The sequence below is a fragment of the Petromyzon marinus genome, chromosome 36 (genome assembly GCF_048934315.1).
Source record: "Petromyzon marinus isolate PM22_M1 ecotype Great Lakes invasive population chromosome 36, UKy_Petmar_22M1.pri1.0, whole genome shotgun sequence".
In the NCBI taxonomy this organism is placed as follows: domain Eukaryota; kingdom Metazoa; phylum Chordata; class Hyperoartia; order Petromyzontiformes; family Petromyzontidae; genus Petromyzon; species Petromyzon marinus.
In genome coordinates this window covers 6,594,340-6,606,673 of record NC_133702.1, presented here as the reverse complement: position 1 = coordinate 6,606,673, position 12,334 = coordinate 6,594,340, and the positions used below count along the sequence as shown (strand labels likewise).

The 12,334-nt window shown below is 54.5% G+C and overlaps 1 protein-coding gene across 3 annotated transcripts in view; it reads left to right on the top strand.

Annotated features, from left to right (window-relative positions):
* Nucleotides 1–12,334, top strand: part of LOC116949356 (protein bicaudal D homolog 2-like) — an 89,875-nt gene that overhangs the window by 69,588 nt on the left and 7,953 nt on the right. For 2 of the 3 annotated variants that reach the window (XM_032966579.2, XM_032966580.2), the window contains exons 4-8: nucleotides 3,465–3,751; nucleotides 5,001–5,235; nucleotides 5,861–6,817; nucleotides 7,052–7,203; nucleotides 9,513–9,744. In XM_032966579.2, coding sequence (XP_032822470.2) covers nucleotides 3,465–3,751; nucleotides 5,001–5,235; nucleotides 5,861–6,817; nucleotides 7,052–7,203; nucleotides 9,513–9,744 — 1,863 coding nt within the window. Of the gene's footprint in view, nucleotides 1–3,464; nucleotides 3,752–5,000; nucleotides 5,236–5,860; nucleotides 6,818–7,051; nucleotides 7,288–9,512; nucleotides 9,745–12,334 lie in introns of those variants that run through there. The other variant, XR_012946044.1, reaches the window with a different exon arrangement.

The following is a 12,334-nucleotide window of genomic DNA, read 5'->3' as shown; positions in this document are numbered from 1 at the left end:
GTGACGTGGTGGAGGGGTTGGCGTGGTGGGGTGGTGACGTGGTGAAGTGGTGACGTGGAGTGGTGGCGTGGTGGAGTGGTGGCGTGGTGGAGTGGTGGCGTGGTGGAGTGGTGGCGTGGTGACGTGGTGATGTGGAGTGGTGGCGTGGTGGAGTGGTGGCGTAGTGGAGTGGTGGCGTGGTAGAGTGGTGGCGTGTTGGAGTGGTGGCCTGGTGGAGTGGGGGAGTGGTGATGGGGTGGAGTGGTAGCGTGGTGGAGTAGTGTAGTGGTGGCGGGGTGGAGTGGTGGAATGGTGGCGTGGTGGAGTGGTCAAGTGGTGGTCTGGTGGTGGGGTGGAGTGGTGGCTTGGTGGCCTGGTGGCATGGTTGGCATCGGTCCCCGAGTTTGCCGCTGCTGAGTTCTTGGGTTTGTTTGATTTTGGAGCATAGTCAATTGATAGGTTCAGCCATGTCCAGATGCGGATCGAGAAATTTCCTCAGGGAAGTGCGGTCCCACAGGAAGTATATAAATAAATCGACATGTTTTGTCTGCTAAATGTCAATAAAATAACAATTTATTTGGGCCTCAAGGGGCAGTGTTATTTTATTCTCTTAGCGTGGATAAATTTCATCTCAAAAAATTAAAAAGTATGACTGTAATACTCTGCAGCAGGGCAGATGGGAAATTACTTCCCACTTCCTTGTGGACTCGAGGGGGGCACTCGAAGGGATCTCAGAGGTAACTCTGTGATATCCACTTTAGCGGACTGTTCCATAACACGAGGAGGCGGACGCTTACTACGTTTTGAGAGAGTTCTGAAAGTATCCTTCATCTCATGTGACGCCAATAGCATTATCCGTAAAATTTTGGTTCATGTCACCAAAGTGTGTAATAAATGTTAGGCTCTTCTTCTTTGGTTCTTTCGGTAAAGTCACGTAGAATGAGAATAAAATAATAAAATAAAAATAAGACAAATAAATTATCACGACGTTTCGGCCACAACACAAGCGGCCTTCTTCAGGTGAAAGAACAGAACTGTCGGGACGACAGTGCTTCAACCAAAGAAGATGATTCCCTGCAGTCACGAAAGCTTTAAATCGAAATGTTAGGCTCTGTAAAGCAGAAGTCGGACGTATTTAGAAAATTTCAGAACTCATCACAGATATCTTATAGTATCCACAGCCATTTCCCAGGACACCTCCCTGTTGACGCCTACCACAGCTTGGGGGCGTATCTACAAGACAAGAGCCACTTGAATTTTGAGTCACATCTTCAGTCATTGAGCAGGCGGGGGGGGCACGCCCGCTGGTGGTGATCATCAGCAAGCAGCTGGCTCAACGGAGCGGCCACATGGCCACCGAACCTCCGATTTGCACGGTTGGCTATGTGCGGTGCGAAAGAAGTTCAACATATATACATACACGGTCAGGGTGACACTCCGCCTTCCCGTTCAAGATTTCCCGAAGGCGTCCGTTGCCCCCCACCCGCCAACCGCTGGCTCGCGAGACGCGGAGAGGGAATTGGGCAAATCAATCAAGAGACCACACCAGCCGAAGTGACCGAGATAAGACTTAACGAGTTATTGAGCCAGCGGCCACAGGGCTCGCCGGCGGCTTATGGGAACTCGTGAATTCACGCGCGTCGGAAAGGGAGGGAAGAGCGTCAAGTTTCCACCACGGTAATGTTTTGCCGCCGCTGTCCACATCTCCGGGAACGCGTCAGACCGCGGGAAGCTATGCCGGGTTAAGGCTGCACGGTGCTTGGGTGGGCGTCCACCGAGCACACAACGGGCGTAGGCTTGCAGGTTCACGGAGAGGCAGTGCGGCAAAATCCATTGCTCATACTGACATATGCTCTTGTATCTATGGCTCCCCTGCCTTCGCCAACCTTCACTTACCAGCTTGGTGAAATATGGTCAAATAACCTGCACGACTCAGGGGGTCCTCATCCAGCAGAAGGATTTATAAAGGGCCGTTCAATGCAATAAATATTTTACAATTTGGTTTACAAGTTGGACATGTAACTAGCAATTTATTGGGTCAGTGAATTCGATTATCACAGTCGCGTGACAGAAAGCATTAAGTGTGTCACGTCACGTGTATCCCAGTTGGCTTTAGATGCATTGCACCTGAACATGTAGGCCACGTTAACCATGAGAAACTACCGGAGTATAAATGCTTGGAAAAAAAAACATTTCCCTTCTGTAGCTAGGATTTCCCACACCAGCCCTGTGAAGTCAGAGGGGGCTCCATTCGTGTGTTGGCGAATGATGGTGATGAGATATTCATCTGCAGCATCTTCAAGCGGAAGCGCCGCACTGCTTGTCCATGCGGAGATGCGAACCTCGGCAGAGTGAAAACCGCGTGTCGCCGAAACCTCACCGCCGTGTGACGGGAAAAACGTACCTCGTTCAGTGAACCGTGTATATCCGAAACACGCGTTCGATAAAACGGCCTTGGGCAAGCTTATGACCTTAAATGTTTTTTTAGTTTATATTCTCCTGTGGACCTTTCTGTAGATTTGGGCCCTGGTCCAACGTCCCGTGTAGATCTCCGACGTTGTTTTAAGGCTGTGACGTCCGTCATTTTTGCTCCATGTGCTGGAAGCTTCTTCCCGGTACGTGGACCGAAACGTCGGACATCGTGCCGAACGACACGCAGAGCAACCTGAAAAAAACACATCGGGGAGCCACACAGCACAGTCACTAAAACCAGCGTAGGAGTAAATATCCCGGGGCGCTGGTGGCGCACGCCTTAAATACAGCATCTTTGGGGGGCGAGGGTTGGTAGATCACACGGTTCCACGAATCTCCTTACCCATTGGTGTCGAGGTCGCCATCTTCTGGCTTTCCAGAGTATGGCAGTACAGCAAGTGGGTTAATTCCAGCTATATGGGCATTGTCGCCCCCCCACCCTCCTCCAGAGGTTTTTTTTCTCTCTGGGTACTCCAGTTTGCTTCCACCCATGAGTGAAGTTGGTTCAACATCCCAATGTAGCACCACAGAGCTTGGGTCATTGTTGGCGGTGGTTTTTGGCTGCCTTGCGTCTTCTTGTCCGTGGTTTCCCGCTGCCTCCGTATCGATCTCTCCGTCTTCGAGAGCGAGCGAAGCGCCGGGCACATTGAAAATTCTCCCCCCCCCCCCACGGTGGCGCCGCGGTGGCTAGGAGCTGTTAACTACCTCGCCTGGTATACAGGAGGTCGTGGGTTCGATCCCGACCCTGGCGCCTGTATATTTGGAGTTTGCGTGTCACTTTCTTCACCGTGGTCGCGTGGATTTCTCTCCTCGTCCTCCGGTTTTTTCCCTCCGCATTGAGAATCGACATCGTGCGTTCAGAGTATTGGGCTGCTGCTACAAAATCCGCACGTGATGAAAAGCCACTTCCGTTGAGCCACACAGCTCAAGTGGGCCTTAGCCGGTAAAATAAACAAAAAATAGCGAATCGTATTTTAATAGTGATCGCCGGCGCGCACTCCGCGCCGTCGCAGGTGGAGTTCGAGGGGCTCAAGCACGAGATCCGGCGCCTGGAGGAGGAGACGGAGTTCCTCAACAGCCAGCTGGAGGAGTCCGTGCGGCTCAAGGCGATCTCTGAGCGGCAGCTGGAGGAGGCGCTCGAGACGCTCAAGTCGGAGCGCGAGCAGAAGAACGCGCTGAGACGCGAGCTCGGAAACTACGGCTCCGTGACCGGAGGCGGCGGCGCTGGGGAGGTCATCCAGGGCCTCTTCTCCAATGGTCACCACCAGCAGCAGCAGCAACAGCAGCAGCAGCCCTTAGGGTGAGCGACGGTTCACTTGGGCAGACTTTTGTAAGTTCTACTCCTTCGTAGGTGTTCTTACGGCTCTCCAATGTGTTTCTGCGGTTGTTTTACGATTTGTTGTTCAGTATGATGCCTGCCCACCGTTTGCTCCGTGGGTTGGAAGCTTCTTCAGTTTTGGAGCTTCGGTTCCTGGAGGCAGAAACGTTGGACATCATTGTCGAACGTCGACACGCGGCAGCAATCCGGAAACACGTCGGAGAGTTGTTCACGTATCCTGCTCGTATGGGAGATTCTCACGGCAGGATTATTATTGGTGTTAATACTGTTTACCCAGGAGATCCTCACTGAGTCTCAGGATTCGTTTGCAAGGGGGTCCTGCCAAGTTATCACAGCAGGGGACGATGATTGCTGTATTCAAAATACAATCGAAAAATATTTCGAGTAATTTTTCAAATTTGGCAATCTGGATCCTGACGCCGGCACCGACTGATCTACCTACGCTCGCGAGTGACATCGCATGATCTTTAACGTCCGCTATTAATAATCGGGGTGATCTGCTGAATTTGAACCGAGAGCCTCTGCAACAATCGGCGAGCGTGCTGCCGCCAAAGTCGCATCATCACACGGATCGAGGTTCTGAGCGAGTTGTGGCAATTCCACGTTTCCATGGCGCAGGCCAGTTTATCCAAATCATAGCTGTTGTTTTTTTTCTGCCAGGTTGGGTCTGACCGTCTGGTGTGGATGGTGAAGTGTTTGGCTCTCTATGTGAAGATTTGTAGGTCTAAGGATCTCTATGTCAGTTTTCAGTCTCTTCACAATTGTCTAACAATAACAGCGATTTATAGCACCTTTGTCGATCCACCGCTGGACCTTTAAGTTTCTTAAATCCTCGTGCCTCTGTCCACCCAGCAGTACAAACGGTGACACTGCAGTGAGTCGATCAGCTGACCGCGTGTGTTGGGGAAAACTCTTGGGTACCCCCATCTCTTCCAAGACATCTGGCCGTGTGGAAGAGCAGGCCAAAGACCCCGTTTAGATGGGCTAACGCTCCCTCTCGTGGAGGCTCTTCCACTAGCGGTGGCGTGCGCGTGCGGCGGCAAGGTCCGTGCCGTCTGCCGGGCGGTAACTCGTATGGCCAACTGAAATGGCAACCGACAGTCGCCTGCCAGGCGAAGGCAGCAAACCGGACGTCGCTGTTCATTTCATCGGCTCGCATTGCTGCCTCGTTTCTCCTCCTCCGTTGTTGCCGCCGTCGTCCCAACGCCAGGATGTCGGCGCTGGAGCTGAGCTCGGCGCTGGTTGGTGGCCCGTCGCTGGCGGAGGAGGACGCGCCGAACGGCGAGGGCCCCTCCCTCAACGGCCACGGCCGCAGCAACGGCCACGCCGAGGGCACCGGCGCCCCTGGCGATCAGCGCTCCGCGCCGGCGCCCAGCCTCGTGTCGGACCTGCTGAGCGAGCTGAGCTTCAGCGAGATGAAGAAACTGCAGCAGCAGCTGTCACAGGTGGGCAACTCCGCCGCCACGGCAAGTCAAAGCGAGATCATTTGGTTAGAATCCACGAGGCTTTCGGATGCCCCGAGATTACACCGGTTGTCAAGTGTAGCAAATAAAAATTTTATTTGCCACTTCATTTAGCTCTTTCCAGCTCTGGGGACAAATATATAATTATTTTGTTAATAAGTAGCTGGAAAGCACAGAAGTCACGGAGCTGAGCTGGTACCGCACAGAGATCCTGGGTTTAGAATCAATGCGTCGGATAAATTTAGTTTTTAAATTACTTTGGCTTACTCCAGCTCGGCAGGGCATGCCCTGAGATCCAGATCCCCGTTTAAGCCGCATTTCCATCTAGTTCCGTAACATCGTCTTACGAGGCCCATCCTTTGGCAGCAGGGTGGTGCGCCGCTAGCTGCGAGAGATTTTTTTAAGCCGATGAACGTGACACGACGTCGATGTCAAACAACTGGTTCCACAGTCGAGGGACGACAACAAACAAAAACAAAACATTTATTTAACGGGTGGGGGGGTCAGGGGCTGGGAGCCGGGGCGGGGGGGGGGGGGCAAAACATCAACGACCTTGCCCGCGTATCGTTCGGTGGGGTGACGTTCTACCCGCGCGTCCCCTCCGCAGATGGAGAAGGAGAAGGCCTCGCTGCTGCTCAACCTGCAGGAGTCGGAGAAGCAGCTGGAGCAGACGAGGGGCGTGCTCTCGGAGCAGCACGAGCGCGTGAGCAAGCTCGCGGAGCACGTGCAGTCGCTGAGCGGCCCCGGCGCCGCCGCCGACGGCCGGCAGACGGACGCGGCCGACGCGACGTCGCACGAGTTCGGCGCCCTCGTCGCCGACCTGGCCCGGCTGCAGGAGGACCTGAAGAGCTCGCGGGCGCTCGGCGAGGAGTACAGGGAGCTCTTCGACAAGGAGCGGACGAGGCACGAGCGCGAGCTGGTCGCCGTCGGCGAGAAGCTGCGCTCCCTCGAGCGGGAGAACCGGAGCCAGCGCGAGCGCAAGCTGGGCCTCGAGAAGGAGGTGCAGAGCCTGGCGGCGGCGGCGGCCGAGAGCCAGGGCAGCCTGAGCGTGGCGCAGGAAGAGCTGGTGACGTTCACCGAGGAACTGGCCGGCCTCTACCACCACGTGTGCCTGTGCAACAACGAGACGCCCAGCCGCGTCATGCTCGACTTCTACAAGGACCCGAGGAGCCGGCGCTCGCCGACGCCGGCGGCCAAGGACGCGGAACAGCCGGGCGGCGGCGGCGGCGGCGGCGGCGCTCCGCTCCGGCGCGGCGAAAAGGGCGCCGTCGTGGCGACGGACCGCCCTGCGGCGGCGCCGTCGCCGACCGCCGAGCTGCGCCGGGAGCCGATGAGCGTGCACAGCCTGGTGTCGGTGATCCGCGACCAGGTGCACCACCTGCAGCGCGCCGTCGAGCGCTCCGCGGCGCTGTCGCGGCAGCGGGCGCAGGCGGCGCACGACGCCGCGCCGCCGTCCGGCGACCGCGAGGCGCTCATGGAGGAGATCCTGAAGCTCAAGTCGCTCCTGAGCACCAAGCGCGAACAGATCGCCACGCTGCGCACCGTGCTCAAGGCCAACAAGCAGGTGCGCGCTCGCCGCTCGCCTCCCCCACCCACCCGCGGTCGTCCGCACCGGCGCTCGGGCCTCTCCTGAGGTCGAATCGATCCCAAAGAGCGCCTGGCGCAACGTGCAAAGCATCGCCACCGTGCGCCGTGTCGGCCTTCGCGAGGTGCTCCGAGCCGTTTCCCGCTCCCCGCTTCCGACCCACCTGCTCCCTCTGCCCCGAATGACCCTGGTGTCGTCCCCCCCCCACCACAGACGGCCGAGGTGGCGCTGGCGAACCTGAAGAGCAAGTACGAGAACGAGAAGTCCATGGTGGCCGAGACGATGATGAAGCTGCGCAACGAGCTGAAGGCTCTGAAGGAGGACGCGGCGACGTTCTCCTCGCTGAGATCCATGTTCGCCACGCGGTCCGTCCCACCACGCGCCCCGTGGCAGTAATCCCCTAGATTGGTTCGTTTTAGTGGAAGAAAGAAAACTCGCGGAGATCCATGGTACGGAAGGCTAATTTTAACAAACGAGCGAACTGATGCCGCCCTAACGCAGCCTCTTCCTTCCGGAGCGGCCTGGTAAACCGGCGCTCTCGCCCTCGCGACGGGTTCAGTCTGCCGCTTCGCGGGGGGGGGGGAGGGGTCTCCGCTTTCGCCACGTTTGTGCCGGCCCCCCCCCCCTCCCGGATCAGTCGCCCGTCATGGCCTGCTCGACCTCGTCTCTCACGCTCACCCTTTTGCTCCTCCGCCCCTTGGTCTCTCGCCCTGGCACGTCCGCAGGCAGAACGCTCCGCGCCTCGCCCTCGGTGTCTGTCCGCTAGGGCGCGTGCCCCCACCACCTCGGCCGCGCTTCTCTCGTCTCGTCATTCATTGCTTCCAACTTCGTCGTCTCTCGAATATTCTTATTTCTAATTTTCCTTGCTATTGCTTTTCCTAAGGCTCACCTTAATATTCTCATTTCCGCTGCGGGTAACGTCCGTCTTTGCGGTGCCCTTGCGTTCAGCACCGTACATCATGGCTGGTCTAAATCACGCTTGTAAATCGTACTCTTCAATCTCACAGGCGTCCGCTTACAACGGAGAATTCCTGTCTGTTTTCCCACACGCTCCATTGTGAGATTGGCATTCGTCACGTGCCAGTCAAACCCATGTTAGTAGCCAAATGCAATGAAAATTAACATTTAAATGTGGGCTTGTTGTGCAGTCAGTGGTCAGCCAAACTGGGAATCCGGTTTAATCACAGGCGGCTTCCTGGGTTTGAACTTGGGTTTTTCACTCCTAATGAAAACAACTGGTAAAAAAAAACGCTTCCAATTTGCTGCACATATAGATAAACATAACATGTGTTCTATCTTATTAACTGAGAAGCGAAAGGAGCTGCTGTGGTGTAATAATTAGCACAATGGTATTACTATCCAGCCTGGAAGAGTAGACCAAATAACCCCTAGAGCTTCCTCTCGTTGGGGATCCTTCCGCCGGCAGTGGCGTGAGCAAACCAGCAGCAATCACGCGATTCCACCGTTGCCTTTTAACTGAGAAATTACGGCAAAATGGACCACGAGGTTTGCACGTTCACTCGTTGCAATCAGTGCGTTGGTTGTTAAACTTCTAATGGAAACTGTTAACAGATTCCTGACCACTGCGACCGGTAACCTATTACAAAAACCATTACTGGGTTGTTATTTGACAATCCTAGTTCGAACCCAGGATATAAGCGGTGCTGCCTCAGCACTCTGACCCCTGAGCCACCGGGCCACTTCGAGAATATGGGAAATTAAGTCTTTAAAAAAATCCATCTTCCTCTGATGGCTTTGCGTGCATACATTGGTAACTGGGCCAAGACCATCAACTCGCTATGCTTGAGGACCAAGTTCAGCCCATAGGCTTTCACGGCCAAAATGATTCACAATACAGTAAAAAAGTAAAAGGGTAAAAAAAACACATTCCTTATTTTTTCACGCGGTAAATTACGTCGTCCGACACCCTCCTCTAGCCGACGGATCGATTCATCGGCACGTCCCGATATCCCGCTGCCGCTCAACGATGCACCGCGGGCTCGCTGCGCGGCTCCACCCTCGCGGTGCCGGATCGCGGTCGACCATCGCCGGCCGCAGCATTTCAAGATTTTGGACAGTGGACCAATTGATATAAATTATAAATGAGGCGTAACTTTCTTGGCACTCCGCCAACCGCCCGTCCTGTAAAGGCTTCCCCTTGGCTTTATTGGGAAGTTGGGATTGTGGTCTGGGATGTGTAGTAGTAGGCCTCGTAGTCGAATTTTCGTTTGCTTGGTACTGCCTGTATATGGTATTTAGTCCTGATATACAATTAATATACAGCATTATGGGATCAATATAAAACTAAACTTTTAAACTTGAAACTTTTTTTTTTACCAAGTAAGGCCCAATGAGCTACACAGCTCTTTTTCAGAAACGACCTGGCCACAAATGATAGCTCAACCAGGTGGCTTAGCATCATGCGGAAATGTATAGCAGCCAAATACTCTAAAAGCATGTTTCTCAAAGTGGAGAGAAAAACCGGACCTGGAGGAGAGAGACACACAAACTTCATATATACAGACATCAGGGTTGTGATTGAACCCACGACCTCCTGTATGTGCACGAATGACGCTATATAAAATGAAAGTATCATTCAAATTAAGAAGCGATTTCCGATCGATAAAAAAAAAAATATATGTTTGACGCGCGGCCCGGCGTTTCCAACCCGCAGGTGCGACGAGTACGTGTCGCAGCTCGACGAGATGCAGCGCCAGCTGAACGCTGCTGAGGACGAGAAGAAGACGCTCAACTCGCTGCTGCGCATGGCGATCCAGCAGAAGCTGGCGCTCACGCAGCGCCTCGAGGACCTGGAGATGACGGACGTGGACGGCTCGCGACGCGTCCGGGCCCGGCCCCGCGTCGCCGCCGGGTCGACCGCCGCGGTCGCCGCGTCCCACTCCAAAGTAAGTTCGTCGCCGGCGCCACCGCCGCCGCCGCCGCCGTCGTCGGCGCTGCTGCTGCTGCCGCCCCCGGGAGTCGCGCCGCTGCCCGGCGCCGGTCGGCTGGGATCGTCCGTCCGACATCCGGCGCCCGTGGCGTCGAGCTACGGCAGCCAGTGAAGGCGGCGTCGCGGGTCACGACGCGGGATGCGGCCGAGGTCGGCGGGGGCTGGTGGGGTGGTGGGGGGGGGGGAGTAACGGGAGTAACGGTCCGCGGGTCGAAAGTCGATTCTCACGCGCTGCGACGCGTGCGTTGAATCGCGCGCGTGAGAATCTTGATATCTTTCTGATTTGTGCGAGTAATAATGATATGCAAATTGCATGCTAATGTGGCCATTGAAGAGAACAAAACTGTACGAACGAGACAAAAGATAATAAGAAACGAGACGAACGAAATGGTAAAAATTATAAAACAAAAATCATTAATTCTTGAATAGAATTATGACCCCTCCCCCCCCACACCCCCCGGTTGGTTGACATTTGCGGGGTGGAGAGATGAATCGTTACATGCCTGGTTAGTGGTGGGTAGTGACGCTGTAACTGAAGGTTTAGCCCTGTTATTTTGTTAAACGTCGAAGATGCCCGCGCCCTATTGGCCTGTACAAAATAAGAGCCGGCACTGTCACCTGAGTCGCCGAAATGGAGCGAGTGTACAAAGCGACTGGTACCGTGAGCGCGGTGAAATGCCAACTTACTGAGGCTTTTGTTGGTTTTCTCACATCGATTTAAATTGGTGGCCACAGCACAAAAGCTGCCCCAAACTTGCAACTGTGCAGTTGTGAGCACAAGTAACCGGTTCTAAATGATAATTGATAACATTTATGCGACCATCAATGTTATCGTCGGTAATGCAACTGACGCGTTGCTGGTCGCGTTAAGAACCACAATAATGATAACTGTGGTATTAACAGTCGCAATCGTAAATTAACACATACGGTACCGTTGCTTCGTTCGTAACTTTATCAGCCACACTGGCAGCCGCAGCGAGCGCTCGCAGTACCAGGTGCGAATGCTTTGCGTGTTGTAGCTCTTAGCTTCTAACGGAATGGCTTCTCGTCAACCCGTCTCTCGAGTGTTGTTAGACGTTGCGCGGACCAGCTTTTCCCCCGCGCATGCACGTTGGCATCCGTACCAGGTGGCCTCGTAGTAGTAAGTAAAAAAAAGAAGAAGCATTTGCTCGCTTTTGGAATGAACCTTGGCAGAAGGCCAACACCCGCATGCTGTGCATTGCTGCTCATATCGCGATGCCCTGTTCTGCATCGGAGTTCTGCGCAATGGGCGGGGGCATCTTGTCTCATCCGGTAAAGACGGGCGCTGAAGCCGCAGGGCGGGCGGGCGAGCGCGGTTCGAGCGCGGCGCAAGCGAAGGAAACACTTAAAACAAGCCGCGTGCATTTGCATGCAACGAACTCCCTGGGTGGTTTCGCGCACGTCCGCAGCAATTTGAGGCGTAAACTGACGCTCCCTAGAAGGCTCTCCCTTTCAAAAGGGAACCGTTCGGTGCTTAATGTGATTTGAGATCACGGTGGTACATCAAATGGTCGTTTAGATTAAACTGCCGTTTCCCCCCCCCCCCCCCCCCCGTTTCAAAGAGGGCCCGGATAAACTTGGCCCCCGGAGCAGGCAATCGAGGCCCCGCTGAGGTTAACCAAGGAGCCGAGTCTCCGCACGTGGGTTTTGCTGCATGCGTTCGTTCGCCACGCATTTCCGGCGCGGGGTGGCGTGATTGCGTGCGTGCGTGCGTGCACCCGCAGTGCCAGTCGCACTCGGGGTTGGCATGTCGCGCAAGGACTGGGGATGGCATTCGCGTAACCGCCGCATCATCAGTGCTTTACTGGCTGTGCATGACTGCATGGCTGGGAGGCCGTTACTCGAATTTGTTTGGGCCATCTAAGAGGGGAGACGGTTTCTGCGTAGGGCTTCGTACTCGCGCTGCGTCCACCTCTGCTGTGCGTTTTCGGGTGGTGCCGCGCTTCTTTTGCCGGCGCGATGTCCGACGTTTCGTGCCACGCGCGTGCCAGGGAGCTTCTTCGGGAAGCTGTTTCGGAAAGCTCCCAGGCACGAGGAGTGAAATGTCAGACATCGTGCTGAAACATCCACGCGGTACAGCCCGAACACACAATCGGAGAACATGACGACAAAGGCTTTAAGTGATGCCTGTGAAATACATCGAGGCCACGTATGACGTCACAGGCACGTGGGTATATTTACAGTGTTCATTGGAAATGATGTCCCGTAGCGCAGACCAGCTTATGCGGCTTCTTAATTCGGTGTGTTTAAATATGCAATAGTGTTCATTGTCTTAGTACATCGGATAATGACGCAAACAAAACGCGTCAAAAAGTAAGTGCTTAAAATGAGGAATATAAAAAAAAAATTTGCAACAAATTTTTACTCATTTGACCTCTCACATCAAATTATTTTTATACGGGCAAAAATAATCAAGCAATCGCATTCATCGACGTTTAGTGACGACGAAACCTCGAGAATCATTTTGCGATCTGTCAGTGTTGAGATTTTTAACAACTTGAGAGACTTTCTATATTTTTACATTG